Genomic DNA, 26,537 nt, shown 5'->3' with positions numbered 1-26,537 from the left:
CCTGAAGTGGAGAGATGGCCCTGCGTGCGCTGAGAGCTTCCCGGTCCCCAGGTGACAACCACAGGACAGCTGAGTGTTGGGAGCGGTTTTGTTCGTCCAGTTCCACTTGCAGTGCTTGTGAAATGAGCGTCTTGGCAGGCAGGCAGGTATTGTGTAGCAGCCTCCAGGCTGTGTTTCTGGCAGATCCAGGCATTATTTAAACTCAAACGCGTTGCTGGCAATAGCTACGGTTTGACGGCACGTTGTTCCCAGTGATTCCTTCATTCAGGGCTTGGGTGCCTTCGCTGCTGAGAGCATCCTAAAACATCTGTGTAGCCCAGAAGAGCAAGAAAGTTTGATTCAATGCGGTGCTGGAGGAACGTCGGCTCTCTCAGCGTTTCTGGGCAGCGTGAGCTGGGATGAGGAAAGGGCAAGTAAGCAAATCCGCAGGGCTCCTTCCCACTTGTCATGCCATTCTTTCCTGTTGGCCATGCAGTAGCAGAGAAGGTGCTGTTCTCTGCTCTTCTCTCTATTGGGGGTGTGTGCTCAGTATTTTTTTTTTTAGTGGTTGGGGGTATGTGATCAAAAAGGTTTGGAGACCTTTCTGGAGACCTGTAACTATCCTAGCTGTACAAATGCACGTTTCCAAACTGGAGGGAGACTTCGTGAGTGGTTCAGATGTGCGTTCAAAAGCGGCTGCGGCCAGGAAACGGGCTGCTGGGCTGAGATGTGAGAATGCTCCGCCGTTAATTGGGAGGGTGGTGTTTTTACGAGTATCACAGTCAGTGACTTGTCTTGAGCAGCTAATTAGTGCGATTATTCCGCAGCTGCATTAGTTTCACCACAAAGGTTTTCTCTTGTTTTATCAAAAGGATCAGTGTCTCTGTGAGTGTTTCAACCTGACAGGTCTTAAATAGCAAGGCTGCCTCCTCCCAGCGCTCCTTCCCTGCCCCCAGAAGGCGAGCTCTCTTGATCTCTTGTGCAAGTAAGCGTGGGCTCTCCTTTTTCATTTCCCCTATGAACACAACGTTGGTCCTAAACAAATCTCACAGGCTTCTAAGCGTGCCCAAGCAGACGGGGCTCTCGATGCCCGCAGCCTCCAGGGGCTGATGCTGGCTCGCGAGCTGCCCAGCACCGCACTGAGACGCGGGGAGCAGAGGCAGGGGGCTCACAGGCAGCTCGCTCCTGGAGCGGGACAGCTGCTGCCGGCTTCCCCAGGCATCCCGTGTTCCCCTCCAGCCCGGTGTGCACTGGGTGTCCGTCCTCAGTTAGGATTAGAAACCAAGTGCCGTCATTTACACGCGCTGTGGCGCCTTCTCATGTGGATGCACGGAGTCATGGGTTCCTAGCCGCTGCTAACTTCCTTCCCTCCAAGGATGTGTACCTTGGTATTTACCTCCCTTAATTGCTCCATCTTAAGGACGCAACAGAAGTGTCTTGTAAATGGAGTTTTACTCCTGGGGGCGAACAAAGTGATGGGGTCTTTCAGGAGGCATCTTTGCGGTTTATGGCAAACTCCTGGGTTTGTCCCGCCTTACCTGCTGGGATGTTCGGTCTGTCGAGGGCTCTTAGCAGGTAAAGGTGAGTAGTGTGTTCGCCCGGGCAGCACAACAGGCTTTGGTAAGGGTGACTGAAAGAAAGCCGTGACTGTTTGTGCTGCCTGCTCCTGCATCTCGCCGCACCCAGGAGATGCTGGTAGGCCTCAGGTGGGAGCTGCTGCTTTTGGGGTCGGGTTTCTAGCTATGAAGAATGTCACCATCAGCAAATCCAACCCCCAGGTAGTATTTTGCAGAAAATAACTGTACTTTATTGTGCTTTTATGGAAGAGGTAGAATTTCTTTATTTATTTTGAGGTAGGTGATTAGACCTGGTGTATTACCTATACCTATCATTAGACATGATTCAACCTTTCCATACTTATTAAAAAAAAAAAAGGGATATGAGTGCCTGCTGCTACCTATAAAAGCATTTGTTTTTCTCATGGATGGTTGCTGTAAGAGTAGTAAATCACTTTTTACAGCTGGATATTGGCATTTGGAAATGTGTAGTTGCTGCGAAGTTAAGGCAGCCTAACGCGCCGCTAAGTGCCTGCGGTGGGTCGGCTCCGAGCTCGCCGTTGTGTGGTGCCGCGTATCCTCGCGGATTCTGCTCCGTGCCCCAGAACAATTCTGCAAACCCTGAGCGATGAAGGCGCTGGTAGAAGCTGAGCTGTCTCTCTCTGGTCTTCCCACAGCAATTCCGAGCATCCTGGCGCTTCCAAGCCTCCCTTAAGCTCCTCCAGCATGACCTCACGAATCCTGCTACGGCAGCAGCTCATGCGTGAGCAGATGCAGGAGCAGGAGCGTCGGGAGCAGCAGCAGAAGCAGCAAGCAGCCCAGTTCATGCAGCAGAGAGTTCCCGTCAGCCAGACACCTGCCATCAACGTCAGCGTCCCCGCCAGCCTGCCCCCCGCCACGCAGGTACCCATGGAGGTCCTCAAGGTACGTCGGCGGCTCCGCCGCTCCGTGTCGTAGCTCTCATTGAAGTGGACTTTATGTGCCCTAGGGATGGGGTGACAGGTACTTTGGGAAACAAAGTCTTGCAAGTAAGCTGTGCTGTGGCTTGATTCGCAGCTTACTTTGGTGTCCTGGTACCGAAGAGTAGAAATCCTTCTTAGTTTGTGATTTTTTTTCTTTACACTTTGAGATCTCGAGGGAGGTTTTGTTATAAAACTACAGTTTCTCTAGTTTTCCCATTGGAAATCATTGTCCAGTCTTTCTGGCACTTAGTGTTTTTCCAAAGAAGAAATTATTGATACATATTTAAATCAATATTTCATTTAAAAAATACATATTTTAAAAAATTTCAGTCAAAACTCATTACAAAAGAGTTCCTCAGAAAGCCTTAATCTGAAATATGGGTGAGTTTCCAGGCTCTTGCAACAAGCCTTTGTAATCCTTTTTTGCTTAAATGACTTGTTTGCTATTAGTAGCTTTGGATTCCTTGTCTTACTGGAAACTGTAGGAGCTTGTTAGTATCTCTCTGTCAAAGGGGATGTAGCTTGCTAATTACTCGGGGAAAAACTTGTTCAACTAGAAGAAAAGAGAATTTCATGCACAGGGTAAGTCTGCATAGAGTAAAACAATGTGAAAATGTGTTAGTAAAAGAATGTAAAAAGTGATGTAAAAATATGACAGTAAAATTTTCGTTAGCTTTTTGAAAAGTTATTTATTTGCTCAGCATTAGTGCTAGATCTTTTTATTGCAGTTGGATATTTGGTAATTGCTTTCAGTTGGTAAGCATTTTCTTACCAGATAAGTTAATTGAACTTGCTTACAATGCATTCTTGTACTTTGCCCATCACTGCTCTATATCGATGATGTGTATTCCAAGATTTAGCCTTAAAATAGGCTTGCAGATGCAGTATTTCAAGACAGTCTCAGCATGACTGTTTTATGGGGGAAATGTAGGGTCCTTTTGTTTATTGAACCTGCATTATGGTATTGTGTTGACAGTGCCAAAATTAATACTTGATGGGAATACTAGAATATACTCAAGTGTGGTCTACAGCGTAGATCTCAGAGCAAAAAGAAGGCATTTGAATTTTGAGTTACATATTTATTTTTTAAAGGAAAGGTGTGTACAACACACTTTGAGCGTGTGTGCGAGTGTGTATACTGAGGAGTCTAAAATTAATTGGGAAAAGCTATTTTGTCTTAATGCTTGTCCACCCTGAATTTGTTAAATTCATGTGAAGGACTCCAGTGTGAATCCTTGTCCTTTGGGATCACAGAGGAAGCATCTGTCCCCATTCCTGGGCAGCATGCTTGACCCCATAGAGCGAAAAACTATGTGAGTGCATCCTTACCTGGCTTGTAAATTAAAAGTAACACCTAGCAGCAAGGCTTTTTGGCAACAGAGAGTCGTGTGTTATAGGTAATGGCTGTGGAAACACGCAAAACGGCGTCTGACTCCTCGTTATCTACCTTTACATAAGTAACAGCCAAAATTAGCAAAACCAAGTCCTCTTGGTCTCTTGCTGGGTTTGAGAGAAGAGAGACTGGTTTGCTCACTTCTGTTGCTTATGTTTTTAGTGGAAGCAGCTAAAGATTCTTGCTTTTTTCCTTACTGATACCAGACTGGACCAACTCTGTACAAAAAAAAAAAAAAAGCGCTAAATACCAGGCTCGAAGTCATGTTTTGTAATTTATTTTAAACATTAAAACATTTCCTACTGATGTTTCAGTGCGAACAGGATTTTACTGGAAAGTTCATATGATTTATGATGATGATGATGATGAAATAGGTTGCTTGGCTCAAAAGATGTGTTTAACAGTAAATTGGGATCTTCCTGGTGCCGATAGGCTGACAGCCAGCTCTGGCAGCAGTAACCTGGTTCTAGTGACATCATTTCCCCGGAGCTGCTTTTTACACTTCAGTTGCTTTTAGCTGTAGACAAATTATCCATACGAGCTGTACAGAAGTTTTAATTAGGTGAATAGGGAACTACACGTGGTAACTTTATTATCCAGATGGTCTGGATTTAGTGACCTTAAAGAATGAGATGGACAAAAAGGGGATTTTTACACTTTGAGAAATGTTAATCTGGAAGGCAATTTTCTTTAAAAAAGCTTTTTGAACGTTACTACACAAATAAGGCCAAAAGTGGCAGCTGCTTTGTTGTTAGTTTTGATGATTTTTATAGAATTTAAAATCACATTAGAAAAAGAGAGAGAAGAAAAAGCAACGTGTTGATTTTGTTCACTCTTTGAATTATGTAATTACACTGTGTGGCTTGCTGTGTCCCATATCTCACGATATTAGGGGAATAGTAGTTGAGTGTCTGAGGACGGTAGTTTGGAATGACTAGTTTAAAAAGAAGCTGAAACTGTTGATGAGTTTGCATTTTGTATTTGTTTTAAAGATGTTTAAATTGTCATGTAGAAACAGTACAGAAAGAAAGAGTAATACATACTAATCCATGTCACATTGCGTAGGAATTTCCAAGTTACATAATGTGGCCATTACATTCAAGGGTATATGAATAAATAGGATTTTATTTTCTTGAGTAATGACTTCTTATTGCATCATTTCTATGTCAAGTAATGTAGCTTGACAAGGTAGGAAGTGACCTGTTGGAATTAAAATGTAGTGTTGCTTAGTGAAGCCTAATTTTGTGATGGACTAGGAACGGGGCTAATACCTATCAAGCAGTATCTCTTCTCATCTAATAGCAGGACAGTTTGTTAGGAGTTTCAGTTGTCATTCTGCTCCACTGATGTTAGATTTCACAGACATACGGGCTAGTTTGTCTTTAAGCATCTTCTCATCCGTCTCCTGCTGCTGGTTAGGTCTAAGGCTACGTGGAGGTGTCACAGGAGGTTCTTTGCTTCTGCCCTGCTTCAACTTCTTGCTCTGTCTTGGAAATAGGAGAAAGTAACTTAAAATGTGTTGATTGTTGGAAGGGTCCCAAGCCCTGTTAGCGTTCGATCAGGAGCCCGATGTACACAGTCAATACTTTTTATTTAAGGAATTAACTTCTTTTGTACAGAATTCTTCTTAAAATATCTTCAATGGTTTTCTTTATAAAATCGTTTCTTCCATACAGGTGTATTATGGCTTTGTGTCCTTGATAGCAAGAAGTTGTTCCTGTTGTTGTTGTTTATCCTCCTGTCCGGCAGGATTCCTTTCCTGCTGGAGCAGAAGCACCTCTGCAGCTCTCAGTGCTGGGTGTTGCAGGCCTGACCTCTGCGAACAGATCCCCGCAGTTCTGTAAGTGGGGTCAGCCCGGTGCTGGAGGAGGTTGGGCATCAGGTCTCTGCCTGTCACCTGTGGGAAGTGATGAGAAGCTAGTCCTGCTCCCAGGCCGTCCATCCGCAGAACAGTGCAGCTGTTAGTCCTTGTGGAGCTCAGTTTGTTACAGGGGACGAAACCCTTGGCTATTAGAAATTGAGAGAATCCACCCTAGGTTTGTAGGGAAGCTGGCCTGTTAAAAAGTTTTCCCATAGTGGGTCTCAAGCTTCATCTGTTAATGTCTTCCTTCTTGATATCACAAAATCATTTTTACACCTGTAGTCCTAGTATGTGTACTGACCCTTATGTCTGGGAGCATCCTCGGCCTGCAGAACTGCAAAGTAATTCCTTTGACAGCATTACCAGGTCAGGCAGGATTGAAAACGTCACCAGTGGGCAGCAGACATCCATCCCAGGTTTTCTTCTGCCTGGGGTCCCAAACGAGCTGCAATACCTCCTTTTCAAAGTCTACAACCAACCGGTGTTTACTGCATTTCCGCTCTTGCTTTGTTATTCTTTGCCCATCTCACGGCAGCGTTGCAGGCTGATCACTACTGATGCCAGAGTGGGTCCATTCACCCACCTTACTGCCCCCCCTGGCACTGCTGTAGCTCACGCTTATCTTTCTCCTTCCAGCAGCTTTTCCAGAGTCAACAGAAGCGCAGCGGCGCAGCCGGGCTGTCTGGGACAATGCGGGAGGCCCGGCTGGCCTCTTGCTTTAACCCTCGTGTCATTGTTCATTCAGGTTTTAAATGCGCCACCACGATAAGCTCTTTGCATCAGATACCCTGTATTTCTTTTGAAATGCCAAGCATGCCTTCTGAGTGATGTTAATGGCTATGGACAAGTATCAAAAAATGCCTCTTCCTAGACCTTTTCCAGCGTGCCCTGTTACGAAGAGCGACCTGTGGTGTTAATGTAGTCCTTCTGCTTACCAGGGAAGGCTGTGCAGTTAGAAATAGTATTCCTGGTGTAATAATTACCATGAGACTTCATTGTATGGGAGATCAATCTATCTGTCCTACAGTCCTGTAGAACAGGAACAATGGGATGTCAAGATAAACGTGTGGTAGCATCTGCTACAGTAAATGTGTGTTTGTGGAAATGCTTATCTGATCAAAAGTTAAGTTAATCGAACCTGACAATAGCAGATAGCGGTGTGTGCCAGTATGTTAAGCAAGCCTGGCACGTATTTGTAACTCGGAGAAGTGATTTGCCAGACCAGGTCTTGCCGAACTGCAGATACAACACAACAGAGTTGGTGAGTGTAACTTCAGCCCACAGCACGTTCTTCAGAAAGAAAAACTTGCTTTTAACCACAGAACCTCTAAAGCCTGTCTTAAGCCTTCACGTAAGTAAGATATCTCTCGGGCCTTCAATCTTTTGCTTGCTTTGTGGGTTGTAAGCTTCTCCAGAATGAGAACTGGCTCTAACATCTGTGGTGAGTACTAGAGGTAAAATGTAAACTCTTGCTCAACGCAGAGGTTATTGGATGTTAAACATGCGTGGAATTCAAGGGGGCAACGTACTTCTGTGTACAAGTGTCTGACTGCTTGACTGCTAGTGCAAACCCTGCCTTCACCCTTCATCCCAAATCTCCTTTTCCTGTGGGTGTCCGTGTGTGTGTTGCCTAGGTTGTATCAAACCCTGTCTCAGCCCAAGTCAGTTTAAAATAAAACCACCTTACCACCCTTTACTGGTTGAGCCAAGGAGATGGAAGGGGTCAGTGCTGGTCACTGTGGTTGTGCTGGTTGCCTCCGCAGCTCCCTGGGCAGCAAGCAGAGCCCGGAGCCCCCCACGGCGCTGAAGGCCGGGGGGAGTCATGTGGAGGTCTGGGGAGGCCTCTGTCGACGGCTTTGACAGACGTTAAATGTTGAAATGTGAAAACTCAGATCTGCTTAAAGTAATCTTCAGGCATTATGTACGCTCGCAAATATTTCAGTTCTTCGGCTAGTTTGGCAGCATTATTCTCCGAGGGGCTGAACCTGTGTAGTGAATGAATTCAAAGTGACAAGCTAGAGACATTCCTGCCATTCAGGAGAGGCTTAAGGAATTTCTTATTGGCTAAATTACAAATATGCAGCGTTTTGCCCAGCACTGCATGGCAATTTCAACCTGCCTGACCGTGACAAGATTAGCGCTTTTCCTCCCCCCTCCCCAGCAGTTATATTAAGGGGAAAAAAAAAAAAAAAAAAGAAATTAGATTAAGAAGTACCAGGCAGAGATGCAAAAGCTTGAAAGAGTAAAAACCAGCCTTACCTTGAATGATTCTGTCTGTCATTGGATTGGTGCCTTAATTAGCCCCATGTCCTTTAACCTCTTGAGAAATAAGTAAGGGATAAATTTGGGGATAAAGACAAAGACGCCCAGAGATTTACCACACACCGCTAGGTAATTCATCAAGGAATGCTGGTAATTAGCCCTGCCTCTTTCCTTTCTGGCTCATTTAATAAAACTGGTTGATTTAAAATAATGCCTGCTGGTTCATTATCAACTACTTTAAGAGCCAAGTTATGAACTTGAAACAAAAACCAGTATTGTGTTGTCTGCGAAGGGCCTGGTGAGTCTTTTACTTTAAAAAAAATAATGAAATAAATTACTCAGTCTCCCCACCACCCCCTACTATATAATTAAATATTATTTTGTGCTTGGATTACCATTTGGCTTTTGGGGTGTATTTATTTTCTAGCGTATGCTGCTGAAAAGCAGAGAGGAGAAAAAAATTCGAAGATCTTGAAGAGGAACATGTCACGTTGTGTTAAGACAGCGTGGCCTGATGGAATTCAGCTGAACACTGCCCTCACAATAGTAGTGGGTCAGCTGAGGAGATGGGTAGCTGTTTTAACTCTTTATCCCTCAGAGATAGGTGCCAGCTTCGTGTCTTGTTCTTTGACCAAAAGGGTCCATTTTAGCAATGCACCTCTGTACTGCTTGCAGTGGAAATTGTCCCTGAACTGAGGATGGAACACATTTGCTTTGTGTTTCCTTAGGAAGATATTCATGCAGCATTCTTCAGTTAAAATATTTACAGAAAAATCTTTTTTTTCCTTTCTTTACGCACAGAAGAGGCATTCCTCAGAAATGAAATGAGAGGGTCAAGCTAGAATTGGATCACTAGGCTGCTGTCTTTGCACTTCTCTGAAGAACAATTCTGTGTGGCAGCATCCACTTAGGATTTCTTACATCATCAATTGCTAGCCAGTGGATCTGGTTAGTTCTGTCTGTCTGACTTAGAGAATTAAATTATTATTACTGTAAATCTTCCTTTTAATAATTAACGACAGGCTCAGATTGCAACACTCCTGAAACTTGTGGGCTAGAGGAAAAGTAGACTGTGCTAGCATTCTGCTTACATCTTGAATCTGGGGCTTGCCTGATCTTGAATCCTTCAGAAGGTTTTCTGAACCTCTTGTAATTCATCAGTACCTTCAGGGGCAGACTTGCTTTAGTGAAAATAAGGAAAAACATCCTCCTGGCTCGTCATGCATGCATCCCCTCTGCATCCCCATGGCTGGTTCTTCTTCTTGGCACTTGTGCTCCAGTAAGTTTTGTTGTGACCCAGCAAAACAGCCTGATTTTAGATGCTTGGCAGATTGGGAAATGAAATAATCCATCCGGTGGTCGTTGTGGAATCATTATCCTGCCAATCTTTAGTTCACAGCAGTTCTGCTACCGACTACAAAAATATCTTGCTGCCTCCAAACATTTCCATGGAGAGTGCTGGTGGGATATTGGGGTGACAGCTCGGTCCTGCAGGCTGTCACTGGCACTTCCATTGGATGCCAGTTTCACATTTAACCTATTTGTTATTGTGAGACTTGGTGATACATTTTTGTAGTTGAATTGTCTTAGAATTATGTACAAACTTTCAAGCTTGTAAAGATACGGAGCACAAAATAGAGTATCTTTAAAAACATAATAAATCAAAAAGAGCTATTTAATTACCAGTGTTTTTTGCAAAGTTAGAATGCCCCAGCCAAATGAATAATTTGGGTGTCCCACATCCTACTCTTATCCTTTCAGCATACTGGAACAACGTTTTAATTGTGGACCTCTGTGATTTAGTGTCCTTGACTTGCTGATTATCAGTAGGCTGTGATGTCTCAGGTAGTTCTTTGAAAACCCTTGGATAATTTATCCAATTTAAACAGTTTCTTTTTATTTTTGAACATGACCAGAAGCAGCATGCCTTTCAACATCGATATTACAGTAATTAAGCTAGCAGATGAAATGCAGTAAGCACTGGAGAACGCATTCAGGGGTGTCATTCCTTGCATTGCACTATCATAATCTCTCAGCAGATGGCATTATGGTTTCCAAGAGCGTCTATTTCTTGGGGAAGCTCTCAGTTGCTGTTGAAGCTGCCTTTCTAGACTGTTCGCTTCTCTGGAGGCTAACAGTCAAGTGATAGAAACTGGTTTTCACACATCATTCTAATCGTGTTGTTTATATTGTATTTTGTTTCCACCAACTCATGTCCCAGAGGTGTCTTAAAGCCCTTGACCAGTTGTACGCCCTACACAACGGTTACTACATGTGGAAACAAATTGCTGCTAGAAAGTCTGTGGAAGGTAGGCTCTCTCTTGAAAGTAAACCTGCTACTGGCATCCAGTGGAAGTAGTAAACTTGTTCAGCAAGCAAAGCTGGAATGCTTTAAATAAATAAAATAAAAACTGGAACATGCAATGTATCCAAAAATGAATACGCTGAAGTGAGCAGAAATGCATCTTGTGTTTAAAAAACACAAACAAAAAAGCAATGTTTTAAAGAGTATTTTTTTCAGTCCTGGGGCAATGTATTCGTATCTATCTGTCTCTTCCTTCTGAACATGGAGAAAGGCAGATCTGCTCCCCAAAAAGCGTCATAGGCTATCGAAGGGAGTTGTGTGGCCTTGATAGGAGGGCTTGGGGTCTCAGAAGGTGCTGGGCACCCAAGCATCTTTAAAGGACTTGGAGTCATTGCTGTAAGCTCTAGAAAATCCTCACAGCGATTTTGGGAGTGTTTTTCCCTCCCTATCTAACACTGACTTTTTTTGTTTCCTAGTTAGAGTGAAAGGCCTTCCAGTAAGCTGCTGTGCTCAGTGCACTTGTGGGGGTATAAAAGCAGAAGTTATCCAGACTCCGAATCAGGAGTGAACTAGGAATTTGATAGGAAGTTTGTGCATCAAGGGGGATGAATCAAAGGTTCTGTTTTAGGCTTTCTTCCTAAAAGTCACCTGGAAATTCCTAGCTGAAACCATCAAAACTTTACGGACTTCGTGGCTGATTCTGAACAAGGTTTCCCGTTCCTTTTTAGAGGAAGAGATAAGCAGGGAGCAAGTGGAAATCCTCTTTTCAAATCCAGTGGAGCAGAGCTTCTCTTACTGCTACTGCAGCCCCGTGCGAACTGGGGCTGTGTTGCTGAAGCCACGTAGTGCTCTGCTGTCCTTTCAGAAAGGGCTTTGAAGTTTGTTCTTGTCTTGTTAAACAGCAAATTCTTAGAAGTGAGACTTAGTTTTAAAAAATACGCCAGTTATCTCTATCGTAACTCAATAATTTCAACTATTTCTAGTACTAATCTAGTACTACTTGACTATTTTATGGAAATTATGCCTCTTGAAATCTAGTTGATAGCCGTGCTGACATGACACAAATCTGTATAAAATCTACTTTTAAGGGCTTTGGAAGTACTTGTAGGCTTGTTTAAAATGACCTCTGTGAAACTTAATCCCCTCTCCCCACCCTGCCAAAATGGATTTTCATTTCTGAACAGTACTTTAAGAAAAAAAATTATTTCTGACTTAAATTTGAAATAATATAGAGTCCTGCAAATTTGGCACAACCTAACAAAATTGGGCTTCCTGACTCCCGCTGAAACTATAGTCCTCTGAAATACCACGATAGGCTGGGTCTCAAAGAAACAGTTTGTTCAGGGAAGAAGTAAAGTGACCTTGAATGAGTCAGCAGTTGTGTGCAGCAGTCGTAAGCTCTCCGTCCTTTCTGCTTTTCTAAAAGGAAATGAATCTTGGACCACAGGCACCATTCATTGTGCAGCAGTTAATGGGCTCCTTTCACATGAAAGTTCATATATTCCTTAAGGGTGCAGCCCTGTATGGTTTATTGTGTAAAAAGAAAAATAGTATTTAATCATGCTACTGTGGCTTTTCAAAAGAGTTTGTGCTTTTCTAATGTATATTGGCTTTTTGAGGGAAGAAAAGTGGTGCCTTCTGCTCTGGAGTGCTTCTTATTAAATTAAGTGGGTGCTCTGCGCTAAGCGATGCTTCCCATGTGGATTGCTGCTCAGAACTGCCTTCCTCCTCTCTCTGCGGTATTTAATGTAAGGAACGAGGGGACAGCTTCCAGACAAGGCTTCTGCCTGAGTCAGGCTGCTCCCAGGCTTTATCCTTAGAAAGTCTCTCTGGGTTTCCACCTTCTCCAGGAACTGGTATTAATTCCACTTATCCGCTTCAGTTGAGGCTGGCAGGACCGGCTCGCGGGGCTGCGGTGGTGGCGCCCGGTCCCGATGGCTCCGCGTGGTGCGAGTGCGCGGCGTCGAGGTGCTCCTCCAAGATGCAGTGAGAAGCGCGACTGCCACGGCACCCGGGGAACAGCAGCAGGGAACTGTTAGGGCACCGCAGCTCATCTAGCACCACATTTATTTCTCCAGTGCTGCAATTCCCGATAACGTGCCTCAATTAACTACTGCTTCCAGCTGTACGTAAGCAGTAGGCCACCAGATGGGGTAAGGCAGAAGCAAAATTGGCTATTATTCAACCTATTGCTTATTTACGCCCATTTTTGGGGGGTACAGTTCTGTGACACGTGGACTTCTGGCAGCAGAGGTGGCTGATAGTGTTCCTTGCAGCCCTGGTGGCCTGGAGCGTGGAGCAGCAACGTGCTTTGGAAGTCAATTCCCCATTGTCCCCACTTATTACAAGTTAGTTTATTTTCGCAGAGTGCTGTTGATGAGCACTAATTACATTCGTGTCAGAGGAAATTAAACGAGAAGCCGTCATGCTCTGCAGCCGCTATGGAGAGCTCAGCCTGTGAGAGCGGTCCCGAGCCGGGCCGGCAGCGGCGGCCTGGGGCACACGTGGTGTCCGCAGCCGGTCCCTGGCGGCGCCCCGTGTCCCGCACCACACTGCTGGTGGGCGCACACCGAGCTGTGGGGGCCTTGGTGCCGGCTGCCACTAGGTCTGCTGGCCTCCAGCTCCCTTGCTTTATTCCTCTGTTCAAACTTTCAGTTAAAATCAACGCGGTTCGGTGTGTGCCTATTTGCGTTTTTAAAGCATTAAGATCTCAGACTATTTATTTCATCCTGTAAAATAACGATATGCTAAAATGGTTTTATACTAGAAGTATAAAAAGGGGTAAGGAAGGTGGAGAGATTGAGGTAGGATCTAGTTATTGCACATCTAATCTTTGTCTCCATCTAATTGTCCAGACTCTGCTTGTCTGTAGCTGGGTTATGCTTCCATACTCTCTTAGGAAACTGAAACTTTGTGTACGTCATCAATCAGTGGTGACAAGTATGTTGTGATAAACATGCCGTGTTGCCTGTTTTCCAGTGGCTAGAGGCGATACGTGTATTTTCCACACAAATATGGCTGTGCTGGAAGGTGCAGTGCCTATTTCCCCTTGGGAACCGAGTTCTGTTCTTGTAGCAGCATTTGAAGGGTTACACCAGTGTGGTTTAAAATAGGATTCTTTTGAGACCAAGCCTGGAGGCCCTGAATGTCTCTTGCAAGAGACGTTTTGATCTTCTGACAAAACCAATACTTCTGAATTTCTTGGCAATACTGATCTGCAGCTAACCTTTGGAGAATCGGGACGATAACACACACCCGTCTTTGTATCTCATAAAGTGCCTCTCCTGGTGAGCTGTTATTTGTGCTTTTTTGAAGTTCAGATGAAACCCTTGACAAGAGCTTTCTGTAAAATGTTTCGGAAGGTGGAATTAGTGTGGTGCCACGCCACAAAATGTGATTCGAGTCCCATCAGGAGAGTCGTAACCCTGCCATCAATAGGACTGCACCCAGCGGAGCATCAAGAGCTCGCAGGCCCTTGCTCTTGTACAGAGTCAGTGCTGAAAAGGCTGCTGTTACCGGGGCACGGCTATGTGCTGGACAAGCCAGCTTTTCATATAGCACACTTTTCACAGCCTCTCTTTTAAGTATTCCTGATTTAAAAAAAAAACGTGCTCGTGCAACATCTGTTGAAGTAATGATCCTGACTGCACTTGTTGGTTACGGCTGGCTGAGCGGAGCCAACCGCGGCTGACTGAATTGGTGTCGAAAGCTTTCCCCAGTTCAGGTGATGGTGCTGCGAATGCTCCACCCTCTGGCCTGTCAAGGGTCGCTTATGTGGACAGGTGCTTCTCATTTCACAGTGTAACTGATTATTTGCCTGCCATATGTGAAATAACATGAGGAGAAGGGTTTTCAACAGCTCATCTCTGTGAGACACGGAGGGGCAGGTGTGCGGAAGGTTACAGAAGTGGCCGAGCGGCTGGATGTTGTTTTTGTCGGTATAAAATAGATCGTGATGCTGTATCTCGGTGTATGTAGGGCCCGAGATCTTTAAAGGGCTGAAATGTTGCCATCCTTCTTTAACAAATGAGCCTACGATAGTCTTGTGTGTGCTTTCTCCGTTTCTTTTTTCCTCCTGGGAGCCAGAAGATAGCCACCATCTGGCTGTTACGGGAATAAGATTGTGGGCTGTAAAGGTGAGGTCACACAACATTACGGCTCTTTGCCTTTAATACATCTTGGTGTTACAAAAGTGTTAGGGCAGCATTCCTTTAGCTAAGAAACAACTAAAACACTAAATTTCATTGTGGTTTAAGATGAGTGCAATAAACATACTTAATTTCTTACTGCTGTTACCTTTAATCTCTTGCGGCTACTGTGATGTCTGCTCTAACACCTTCCTTGTGAGTGAGATGTCAGGAAATAAAATATGTAATGTTGCTTAATGGAAGTGTCAGGGACATAAGCACTCTGCTTGCTAGGAAAAGCCATCACCTGTCAGCAGTAATGCTGACAGCACAGTTCTCAGCTTTGATGCTCTGTGGCATCAATTCGGCTGGCTGGGTTAATTCTCCTCTAGAGCGGAGGCTTGCCTCTGTGTAAGGGCTGTACGCACCTTTGTGGCTTGCCAAAGTACCAAAAACAAAATCCCAATTCTGGTATTTAGCAGAATGCTTCGGATCGTAGCTGGTTGAGTTTGCATGAAGGTGACTTGGGTTGTCTTACATTAGCGAGCACGATGATCGAGCACTCCGAGGTACTGAAACTGCCTTATTACAACTCAGTAGGTTTTAATACAGTCATAAATAACATCACAGCTCGTTGAACAGAAGGATAAGAATCAGGCAGTTCGGTGGTAAGCCAGCTTGCATTTCCTTCACTTAAAAGAACTCAGCAGTTTAGTATTATTTTAGGCTGTTTCTAATGATCATATTAGCAGCGTGAATAAAACGGGTGCATCTAGACTGCTTTATTCTGCTTCTCCAGATCTTCCATATTGGGGCTGACATGAGACATCATAGGCTGTAGGCGAAGTATTATAGAGCCCAGCAAAGTCTTTCTGTTTTTTTTTATTAACTGTGACATTTAGAAGCTCAGGGCATTTTAATGGATAAAACCGTTCTGAATTAACAAAATCTTCATTCTGTTGCTAATTTTTTCTTACGGCGCTACGTGTCTGTCATAAAGCAGATAGCTTCCAAACAGGCGTGTTCTTAAACAAGTGTCCTTTGTGCTGTAGAGTGTGGTGCTAAGTGATTTGTTAAAATAAATGGTCCTTTCAAAATTATTATGACTTTTATTTTTGGGCATTCCTTTTAAAGTTATAGTAGGAAGGTCTTCCGGTTAGTGGTACAGGCCAAGCACAGCACGCACTGTGGTGTTCGTTGGGTTTGGCATTCATGTTTTCTCTCTTCAGACTTCACTTGTGAGCAGTGGCATATCTTGGTATGTGCTTTGTCAGTGGCCTTGGGAGCATGCTGCCAGTCTCACAGTCCCCGTGGATTATGTGAACAAAGAGTGTAGCAGTATTTCACCTGCATCATTTTAAAATACGTGCGCAACAAGCGTGGATGTCCTGTTGGTGTGCAATGTGCCTCTCCAAAGTAGTTTTTTTCCTCTTGAATATAATAATCCAGGAGTTGTATTTGCACTTACAAATAACTTCTATTCAAAAAAGGGAAGGACACAAGTATGGTTCTGTTTGTGGCTTTTGGCTGTTCAATATATTTTGATCTAGTGCCATCTTTACATCTCTTCCTATCTTGCATTCCTTTGCAGCATGTTGAAATTTCGTAAGTAACTACTTGGATAGCCTACGGGCAGCACTCTGAACACCGCTTCTTTCTTACAAGCTGGAGCTGAGGATTTGAAAGATTTGCAGTCAGACTTAGACCTTACTTGGCCCCCAAGTACTGAAGATAGTGTTCCTCTACACCGGCAGTTATCTGGGCTCAAACTTCATCTCATGTGCTATAAAATTGAGCAAGCTTTCACAAACTTCGTACTAACAAATAAGACTAGTGTTGAGGGTAGGGAGTTTTAAAACGTTATGAAAATAATGGTTGGTTGGTTGGTTTTGTTTGCTTTCATCTACAGTTTGAGCAAAATGGCCAGTTTTAGCTTAAATTCCACCTGTGAAAAGTCAGTGTTGCATGATATGCATGAAGACAAGCCCATGTGGGGACAAAGCAGATTTACTGGATTAAAATCTGTCACGCTTGGCAACTGTTTGACAATGAGTGACCCTAGCAAAACAGGGCCTGGAGAACGGCGCCTCTCCTCACCTCTGGAAAGTGCCTCGGAGCCCTGCAGGATTTGAGGAGATGCACGTTCCTCCTTTTTGCACAGCTAAGTGCGTGCTGTCTCTGCTGTGAGCTCTAGAAATCCATCCAGAATCTCTAACCCTTTGTACACGTGAAAGTCGATGTGCTTTAAGTCGTAAGCTGACCTGTCAAGGCCCTCCTGAGAATGAGTGTTGCTGTTCTGCATTTCTTCCTTGCCATCAGAAATGCTGTGGAACTAAGTTGTTTGAAGCCACCAGGTTCTACAGCAGATATGCAGTGAACCAGGGGACTGGAAGGGAAATATTCTGTTGTGCAGGCATAGCAGGGGTTACTGAGGGCTGGAAAGGTGTCGGAATTGGTAACTCCTGTGAAATGTAACTGATAGGCTTGCTCAGGCTCTAAATATGTGACTGCAGGTCAAAGCTGGCACTAGCTAATGCAGTGCTTGGCAGCCTTGGGAAGAAGATAAGGTTGGACAAATGTTCTTACCAATCTGAAGTGACTCTTTCAAGTCAATAGTGAACTGTGTTAAGAGTGGTCTGGATAAATCTTAAGTCTGTGCTGCTATAGGAAGCGTGGATGATAGCACTTTGGCTATGAAAGGCTTTCCAAGGAGAAGCTGGGAACAGAGGTGGCTTCAGACCATCCATACTGGCTTTGGGGCAACTGAGATGTGTGATCCTACAATTCTGCTTCCTCTGGAGCTGACGTGTCTCTGCCAGGTCTTACAAGAGGTCTTATGGAGCAGCTTTACGTCTGTCATTGACAGTTCCTGTATGGGAGAGTCTTCTCTTTCATGCCCTAATGTGAGCAGTCTCAAGGCCTGTAGTGCAGATGAGAAAGGAGGATGTAGATTTGAGGTGCTTAAATCAGTTTTTTTTACCTTGGCAGTAATTCAAGCTTGCTGGTCAGATGCAGTTTTGTGGCCGATATTTTTGTCTGCCAGTCATAAAATATTTACACTCTGAAGCACCTGGTATAGGTGAAATCGTAGCAAAGATTTGTGTCTGAGGTTTTATGGAGTCAATTACTTGTCTGTCCTGAAATGTTGAAAAGGTTTCTGGTACCTACCCAGTAACTATAAAAAATAAAAATTTATGGCGTGTATGCCAGAAAGTAATCACCTGAAATGTTCATTTCCTAACAGAAAGCTGTAGCAGTTCAAAGGATGAGATTCTGTCTGAAAACCACACTTACGGAATGGCAGCTAGCAAGCCACTAACCTGTAAATTACACCAATTCCTGTCATCTTAAGCAAATTGGTTAACCTCTCTTTAATTTCTTTAGATACTCTTATCATGTGCTCCTATAGCTAAAGCACAGGTTTTAAATACCAATCACAAAAACCTCGTTCTTTTTTTGTCTGCTTCCATGTCTTCCCCGTAGAGGAAAATGTCACGTTACACAGAGGAGTTTTTGGTGATGGGCAAAACAGTTCTCAGTTGTGTAAACGATGTTCTTTCTGTACAATGTGCCTCTTCATTTTCATAACTGTGTGTTTGAAGATGACTGTTGGAACCACTTAGGCTGCAATCACACTGCTGGCTCTTAAATGGCTTTCTTGTACCTGCCTTGATTTTCATGTTCAGAGTGTGTTTTGGATGAAGTAAGTAACCAGAGCGTTTTATTAAGTGTTAACAGATGTAATTTCCTTGCTTTGGCTATGTCCTAAGATAAAATACTGAAATAAACTCCTCTTCGCACGTCATTCCCCAGTCAATAAAAGTAACTTTTCAGCTTTCTCCACTTCTGGGCTTTTTGGTCAGTGTTGTCCTAGTCATTGCCCCTGGGTTATGGACTGAAAGAAAGGGAGCAAATATGCTCTAGAAAAGATGGAGAGAAGGGGAGAACAACAGCCAAAGAAGTTATGAAATAGGTTTATCTGTTTCTGAATTCCCAGTTCCCCTTGGGAATGATATGTACTCCAACCCAATCGACTTCTTTTTGATGATATTTCAAGTGAGGTAACTGTTTCATCCTGGAGGACTGGAAAGGTTTCAGAAAGCAAGAGGACTGAACTTCTAATTTGAAGCTACTTCAGACCACAGATGTCCTTAAGGGGAAGAATGTGATGTCATTGCTTAACGTTTGAATGCTGCATGTGGGAAAATGTCTTTGAGAATGAGTTAAACCATTGTCTTGCTGGATATTTGAGTTTCTCTGAGTTGGATACTGTGAGGGTTCTTCCTGGCATTGCAGTGAAACCCATGATCAATATTTTAATGAAATAATTGAAATTGTATGTGGTGCTCAGGATTTCTAGGCATAATAGTCCAGTCTGTGGTGAATATTGTTTGCAGAATATTGAATCTGGATTAGAAAGCCTAAGGAGAATAAAGGCTTTTAAGGCTGGGTAATAATGGTAACTCACGCTACAAGAAATCCCCCTTGAATGGTTATTTATGTTTAAGACTAATTTGCCAGCTGCTCAAAATCAAGTTAACTATGTATACGTGCTTTGACAGTAAAATGCAGTCATCTTGATGTAAGAGGCAGTAATTGATTATCTTTCCTTTTGTTGTTCTCAGACTTTTTTTACCTCATGTGAAACGATAAACTAAACACCTGGTTTTGACTTTATTCAAGGACCTAGAAAACAACTTGCTGCTAATCCCTGAAAGTGATGGGTTGAAGCAGCTTTAAAAACAAGACTAGCTGTGAAGGTCTGGACTAGGGTACTGAACTGGCTTTCTGGTGCAGGGAACCTAACTGAAGCCAGTAGAGTAGCTCTTGCAAAACATGGCGCTGGATGTGCTTTTATATGATTTTTCTTTGGGTACCATTAATTGTTAAAGGACGCAGAATTTTAACCTTTCTTAAAAATCCCATGACACTTAGCTGTCTAAGCAACAAAAAGTTCTATTGAACGGAGAAAACCGACCAAAAAGTATTTTATTTGTAATTATAAACTGTAAGTCCTAAGGCAATTTACTTGAAACAAATAGTCTTTTTAATTAAAAAAAAAATAAAAATGTGGGGGTGAGGGGAAAAATTCTTCCTCCCACTTTGGTTAGCTGTCCTCTCTAAATCTTTGCTATGTTCCTGTGCCCAAGCCTGTCTCTGCAGAAATGAAGCATTAAGTGGTTTGGCTGTGCTTTCACAGAAAGGTTCAGTGGTGTGTTTTGATGAGAAGAATCTTCTGTGTGATTCAGGCAACCCAAATGTGCTCCTTCCCTGCCTGTGGGGGACCAGGGAAATGTTGGGCAGCCCAGAGCTGTCGGCATTATGACAGGTTATCAGGAGACTCTTGCAGATGTACCACCACAGCTGAGGATTGGGGCCCCTTCAGCTTTGCTGGTTAACTCCTTGTTTGAAGGGTTAATAATCCACTTTTTCCTCAGAAGCGGGTGCTGTATCTCTTGGAGGATACAGTCCTGTCGAATTGGAGGAGGAAAGCAGGGGAAGCTGTTCTGACCAGCAGGGTCTGAACTCTCGCCACACGCTAGCTCCTGCTTGAAGAACTAGGCCTGGCCATGGCCTAGGAGGGAAGCACGGGGCGTTGCGCTTCTGGGCCTCGGTGCAGGCACGGCTCGGTGTGTGCCCCACCACAAGGAGTGGTGGAGGTGTGATACCTGCCTGAACCGTGTGGAGATGCTTTCCTTCCTGTGGAATCTGCTGGCTTTGTTGCACTGCCCTGAGGAGTTGGGATACCAATGTAACATGCCCCTCCATTCCGAGATTGTGTGTTCTTTTATTCAAATGTGGAAGTATCTTGGATCAGCTACAGACTGAGAGGAAATGTTTTCTCACCGAATCTCTCCTTTGCATCATTTCAGAGCAATTTAATGACAGAAAAGGCAGTTCTGTGTTCTGCAATTCACTACTGGACTTGTGTGAGAAGGTAACATGTCCTTGGAGAACCGTGCATAACTAGCAGAAAATGACCACAATTCTTCTGGTAGTTTTTTCTGTAAAGGCAATAGAGAGTCTTTGCTGCTGCTGCTGATTTGAAGTCCAGACACCTGACAGTAAATGCATTTCCTCAGAGCCAGTTCTTACCAGTGTATAACAAGATTTAAAAAAAAAAAAAAAAAGTGGTCCAGTGGATAAGTTTGTTCAAAATACTTCCAGAAGACTGTGCCTTTGTGTCTGAACCAAAGTGACGTGTAGTGTGTCAGGAATTAAACCAGCTAAGTTACAATCTGTCTTTGCAGTTCTGCTGCATGTAAATCTGCAGTGCTGTTTGTCTAGCAGTTATGTTCCCTGTAAGGAGGAGGAATTCCCTTCACCCCCAAATAGCAGAAAATAGCCTCTGAACTCTTGCTGAAGTCTGTTGCCCCGTGCCAAAGAGGACGCACTTGTCAGTAAGGTTAGAGAGATCAGAGAATAGTTGCACTTCTGGAATTGGTAGAAATCTGATAAAAGGGAACCGAAATAACTTCGGAGGCAGAGGTAGGTAAGGTTGATGCGATTCTTGAGAGAGCTCTGCGGGGCTATTCTGTAACAGTAAAAGCCTAACACAAAAGCTAAATGCCCAGCCTTACTTCCTAGTTTCTGATGAAAAGTTCTATCAGAAATGCCAGATGGCTTCCAAATACGTTCCAGCTGAAGTAAAAATGCTGCATTTTCATGCTCTTGTTGCTCTTCTCTCTACTTAGACACAGGATTTTATTTGTGTCATGCTGCTAATAAATGATACCCTAATGTCTGCTGGAATTTAAAAGGAGCTGTGTGCTTTCTGAAACTGAATTTCGCTCTTTTTTTTTTCTTGCCTTCCCTGCAACAAAGGCCAGCACAGCCTATTAAAGAAAAAATTATGGAGTAGCAGAATAAGGCAAAAAACTAGGGGGAAGATGTGTTCTTTTCTAATGTCTATTTAGCCAACAAGAGCAACGCGTAGGCAGCGTGTGTTTCAAAACTTGCTGTGTTGTGGAGTCAGTTCGGGGTATTAGTACCTCTGTAAATTGTGATGATACTCGCACATTTCGCGAGCTCTCGTATCGTCAGCCTGCAGGTTCAGACAATAGGGCCGTGCGTACGGTCCTTACAGCCAAATGGCAGACTGCTAATACATCAGCCCGGATCTGTTAGATGGTGTGCGGGATCCCAGCTATGCCTTTCATTGTAAGCTTTGCTACTGCTAATTTGCTCTTTGGGCATTTCCGATACAGAAGTTTTGGTGCCTGACCTCAGCAGTGAGAAGGAAGAGGAGGACAAGGCGTGCGGGTGTGCGCTGGGCGAAGCAGGGACCTGTGGCACAGCGCAGAGCACTCGTGCAGTGAGCATGGGGAGCAATTTTGTGTCAGTGGAGATGTGGATCTTGGAATTTTGCTCGTCCCTCTCCTAGGAGCATGGATCTGTGGTTGATGCAGAGAGGAGGCTTAGTTCTGTCCCTCCCGCTGGCTGAGGGAGCACAAGGGGTTTCTGATGCTGGGGAAGGAAAAGGACTGTGTGAATACTGTAAGATGAGTAAGGCTTGTTTTTAAAATAACGTACTCTAAGATAAGGGTTACGAAAGTGAACTCATTTGCTGATAACTTTATCTACTTGGAAGATGAAAATTTAAGTGAAAAATAGGCTTATCTGGGTAGCGGAACTCTTACCACTGGTGATAGGAAAATTGATAATGCAGCTTGGGACCCGCGAAGCAAGCGCTGTACTTAGCGCAGCAGGCTGCCGGATTGTCTTGGCACTTGGTGCTACAAATCAGGTTAAGCTCTCTTAACACCCTCTCTTAAGTATGTTTCTCTGTGCAGCAGACTTTGGAAAACAGCACAAGTAGAGCAACTTCAGGTGCGTGTGCTTTAGCACAACACTTTCGTCAAGCAGTTGGGTAGCAAGGGTAAGAAAGGTCTGGGAGGCGTAGGGACCGGGTGCAGTAATGTCTCTGAGTGGACAGAGGTATGTTTGCAATGTGCTTTAGCTAGTCATCAGCCCTTTCTGAACTGGAAACCTTGCTGCTGAAGGCTGGGACATATTGAATGGGCACAAGGGAGGCTGAAGAAGCAGCACGGCTCCTTGAAATCCTGAAATCCTCCCTGTGGAGCTGCAGGTCCTGGGTGAGGCTGGTGCCCAGAGCAGTGGGTGCCGAGGGCAGGGCAATGGGCTGCTGTGGCTCCCGCGGTCTCATCCAGCACGCCCCATGGCTGGTGGATGTGCGTTGGGCTCGTAGGGCATTTGTTCGGTTATTTCTTCCTCCATACTTAAAAACTTTTAACCTTACTGCTAAAGAAAAATACCATTGTCTATCAGTATGACTGGAACGAAAGATGAATAGCGAGTTAGCCTTGAGCAAACTGTCAATCTGACTTTGATAGGCCATCACTTAAAAGGTCCTTTTATGTTTATGAAAAAGCATGACGTCAAAGCCAGGGGAAAAAATACCAATACTTAGGGCTAAACTTGCACAGCCCCTGTGTGAACTGTTTGTTTCTCTACATGCGTAGCTAATTAGCGTAGGTTACTATAAGTCTGAGCAGTGGTGTTCCAGTTTCTGCTGCTGGTTTGGGGCAGCTTGTTTATGGTGCTTCCGTATGCGAATCGCTCAGACTGGAGTAGCATAAAGCAAAGGGTATTGCAGTCACTTCTCTTACAACCCATCAGTATTATGCTGGAAATGCTTGAGTATAATCATTATCAGGTGAGTTATTTGCAGACTTATTTTAAAACCTGTTGCTAAGAAGGCTTACAGTGGACAGGAAATCCTTTTCCTCTTGTATCTAGCTTGCTTTATTTAATTTCTTCCACAAAAATGAGTGGGGAACGTGCACGGTCAGTTGTAATGGTAATAGAAGTCACTTTACTAGGACTGTTCAAAACCAACAGACTTTTCGGAGTATTATTTTACTTGTTTGTTTTCTACCTTTTGATAAAGACATTAATGATCAAAGAAAGGTGACGGTGTTTCCAAGATATGGTGACATTTTTTCCATTAAAAAAAAAAAAGGACTTTTCTTCTCTTGTTTATTTAGAGTGAATGAGAATAGTTCGGTATTCTTTTTTCATGTTTTATATGTGAAAATATTTCTAAGCGCTGGAAAGCCTGTCTTAAATACAAAAATGGCTGCTGCTGAGAACAGTGATTGATCTGACCGGAGACACTGCTTTTCTTGCATCTTCTTTGTGTAACGCATTTTTTAAACAGGCCATCTTATTTGTATGTGACTTAGGCCATATATCTGAGTTATAAATAATCTAGAGACAAAAAATGGCACATTACTTTTCTTTTCATTTTTGTAAAATATCAAATGCATTGTTAAAAAAAAACGAAAACCAACAACAAATTAAATCTGTCCTTTACTTGAAATCTGATGAAGGATAGCGGTTGATACATTTGCCTATAATTAGTAGCTATTAACAAGTAAAGTGAGTCCTGCTGTGCCGTGTATTTCTCCATATTTTGGTGAAAATTCAATGTCGTGTAGCTGAAGGTCTGAACAGAGAAGCACCTGTTTGTGGAGTATCTGTGTGAAATGGAAAACCTGAGCATTGGTTTTAAGTGGGAAATCTCCCCATGTGAAAGAAAAGTGGGACTCGTTGCCCTCCTGTTAACAAGTCAGTTATTGAAACGTTCTCTCAGGGACTCGTTCCTTGCCACTGAACGTGAATTAGTGAAGCCCTGTTGAGTTCCTTGGAGCTGTGCGGGTTTGTAACTGAGTCAAATGCTTAGCTGGTCTATGTCACAAATGTATAGCTCAGATCGATGCCACATGTAATGACGCTGTAAAACAATAAAGCATGTTCCTACCTCCTGTCATACAGGTGCAGACTCACCTTGAGAACCCAACCAAGTACCATATTCAGCAAGCCCAGCGGCAGCAGGTAAAGCAGTACCTCTCTACCACTCTAGCAAATAAACACGCCAACCAAGCCCTGAGCTTGCCATGTCCAAACCAGCCCGGTGATCATGTCATGCCGCCTGGAACTGGAAGCAGCGCGCCCAACAGCCCGATGGCCATGCTTACGCTTAACTCCAACTGTGAAAAAGAGGTAATACGCTCTCATTGTGCATACTCTTCAGTAAAACGGAATTGCATTCTGCTTTCTTTCTGTTTCAAACCATATTTGCTAATTAAGATGTTATGTTTATCTTCTTTTCTGAACTGCTCACTTTGAAATTGCAATTAATGCTTCTTTGCCTGCCTGATGAATATGTATTTGTATAAAACATTAGGGCAAAAAAAAACCCCTCTGTCCATGTAATTTCCTTTTTTGAACTATTTTAGCTAGTTTATGCTTATTAAAACTTCTATTTTTTTTTTGCTTGCTTGATGCACACAGTGAATAGTTGACCTTTGGAGAATACAAAGCAGTTTTGTTAGCTGTAGCTTTCTGGAATAATGTTATTTATGGCCCATTCAGTGTAGAAAGAGCAGAGAGCATAACAAAAATAACTGAAAAAAAACAGACTTTTTTTTAAAGATATTTTAGGGTTTTAGAAATTTTTGGACTAAAATTGGAGCAAGTCTCTTAACGTCAACACCAGATTATCTCAGCTAGTATATCCTAAAATGTTACTGACGTGCTGTTTCAGCGCTGCAAATTTGCGACTTCACTAGCCTATGCCTAGAAGTTGTTCACAATCTTGTCTTAACATTTGCTGGCAAAAACATAGTTGGATGTTGTATGTGCTCAGGTGCAGAATAAAGGTTAGTTGAAAGACATTAGCAAGTAAAAGAATCATGTCAATATTTCAGCGACTTGACAAACGAGAGAGAATTATAGAGCTCCCTTTGTTCCCCATCCTTCCTCCGAGCCTTTGTGCCAAAATTTTAATACAGATGCACTCTGTGAGGAAAAATTTATCCAACTCCAAAAACAGTTATTTAAAAACCTGGTTTTTACACATGCAAGGGGAATTACTTGTGCTCCATAGTTTTAAATGAAGTGAAAATCCAAGTTCCATCCTATCATCTCAGTTGTATCACAATTTTTTTCTCAAGTTATTTACAGCTTCACTTTGCTGTGTCATCAGGCACATGTGTGCATGACACCGTTTCAATCGTGCTCTTTTTGGGACTGAGACTGTGCCATGAACTCAGATCCATGCTTTGCTTCTTTTTTTTCCTTTTATTTCTGCAGGGATTTTATAAATTTGAAGAGCAAAGCAGGGTTGAGAGTGAGTGCCCGGCTCTGAATACACACTCACGAGCATCATGCATGCAGGTACTGGATGACACAGGAGTTGGAGCACTGAACACCTTTCCAATGAGAATGTTTCTTTGAACTTACGCTAAACAGTAAACTTGACCAGTAATGTATTTAACAAGTTGAATGTAAAATGTATTTAAGAAACAAAACAACATAACCCCCACTTATATTACAAATGTGCCATGTCCTTACATATTAGCATTGATATCAAGTGCATTAAAACATCTAGAAAAGTGTTAACCCTTTTCAGAACTGTAACACTATAGCAGAAGAACATTATCAAGGGTGTTTTAGGATCTCACTTCAGGAAGTCTTTTTTAAAGCAGTTTTTCCCCCAAGCTGCATGTATGTGTTGCTGTTGTGATAGTTTCTAAGAGCCCATTTTTACGCAGATCACACCTGCACTTAAGGGGGGAGGTAAGAGAAAGAAGGCTTTAATCCCGACGTGGTAATTTTGTCCTCACTAGTCATTTTTTAAAATTATTTGTATTTTATTATTATTATTATTATTTTGAGCAGACTGCTTTTTATTTTAGTAACAAGACTTCAGATATGGGCTGTAACTGTTGTTTCCTTTCTTGCCCTCACTTCCAGACAGTGTACTTCGTTCTGATCATACTTTCTTGCGCTGACACAAAAATCCCCTAAACTACTCTTTGTACTATCAATTTTAATTTTTTAAAAAATTATTATTATTTTTTAATTAGTGTCACTTAAGCTTATTTTTTATGGTGATCAAAAAAGAAATAGGCAAGCTGCAGGTCAGCTCAGAGCATCTAAGCGGTGCTTTGGAGGACTGTGGTCCCCCTGACCGTGTAGGAGCTTACGGAGGAACCCTCCAGCCCAGCCCAAAAACTGTTTCCACCACCTAGGATCATCACTGAGCTACTCTTGGGTGGTGCTTC

The 26,537-nt window shown here is 43.3% G+C and overlaps 1 protein-coding gene across 12 annotated transcripts in view; it reads left to right on the top strand.

Moving 5' to 3' along the window:
• Positions 1-26,537, top strand: part of MITF (melanocyte inducing transcription factor) — a 100,119-nt gene that overhangs the window by 55,794 nt on the left and 17,788 nt on the right. For 7 of the 12 annotated variants that reach the window (XM_080605593.1, XM_080605597.1, XM_080605594.1 and 4 more), the window contains 3 exons: positions 2,213-2,459; positions 24,244-24,471; positions 25,564-25,647. In XM_080605593.1, the coding sequence (XP_080461719.1) occupies positions 2,213-2,459; positions 24,244-24,471; positions 25,564-25,647 (559 nt within the window). Of the gene's footprint in view, positions 1-27; positions 52-2,212; positions 2,460-24,243; positions 24,472-25,563; positions 25,648-26,537 lie in introns of those variants that run through there. The other 5 variants (XM_080605599.1, XM_080605601.1, XM_080605602.1 and 2 more) reach the window with 2 other exon arrangements.

The sequence above is a fragment of the Anser brachyrhynchus genome (assembly GCF_964034855.1).
Source record: "Anser brachyrhynchus genome assembly, chromosome: 10".
NCBI classification, from domain to species: Eukaryota; Metazoa; Chordata; class Aves; order Anseriformes; family Anatidae; genus Anser; species Anser brachyrhynchus.
Note: the sequence above shows the minus strand (reverse complement) of the source record. Positions and strands in the feature narration are given on the sequence as shown.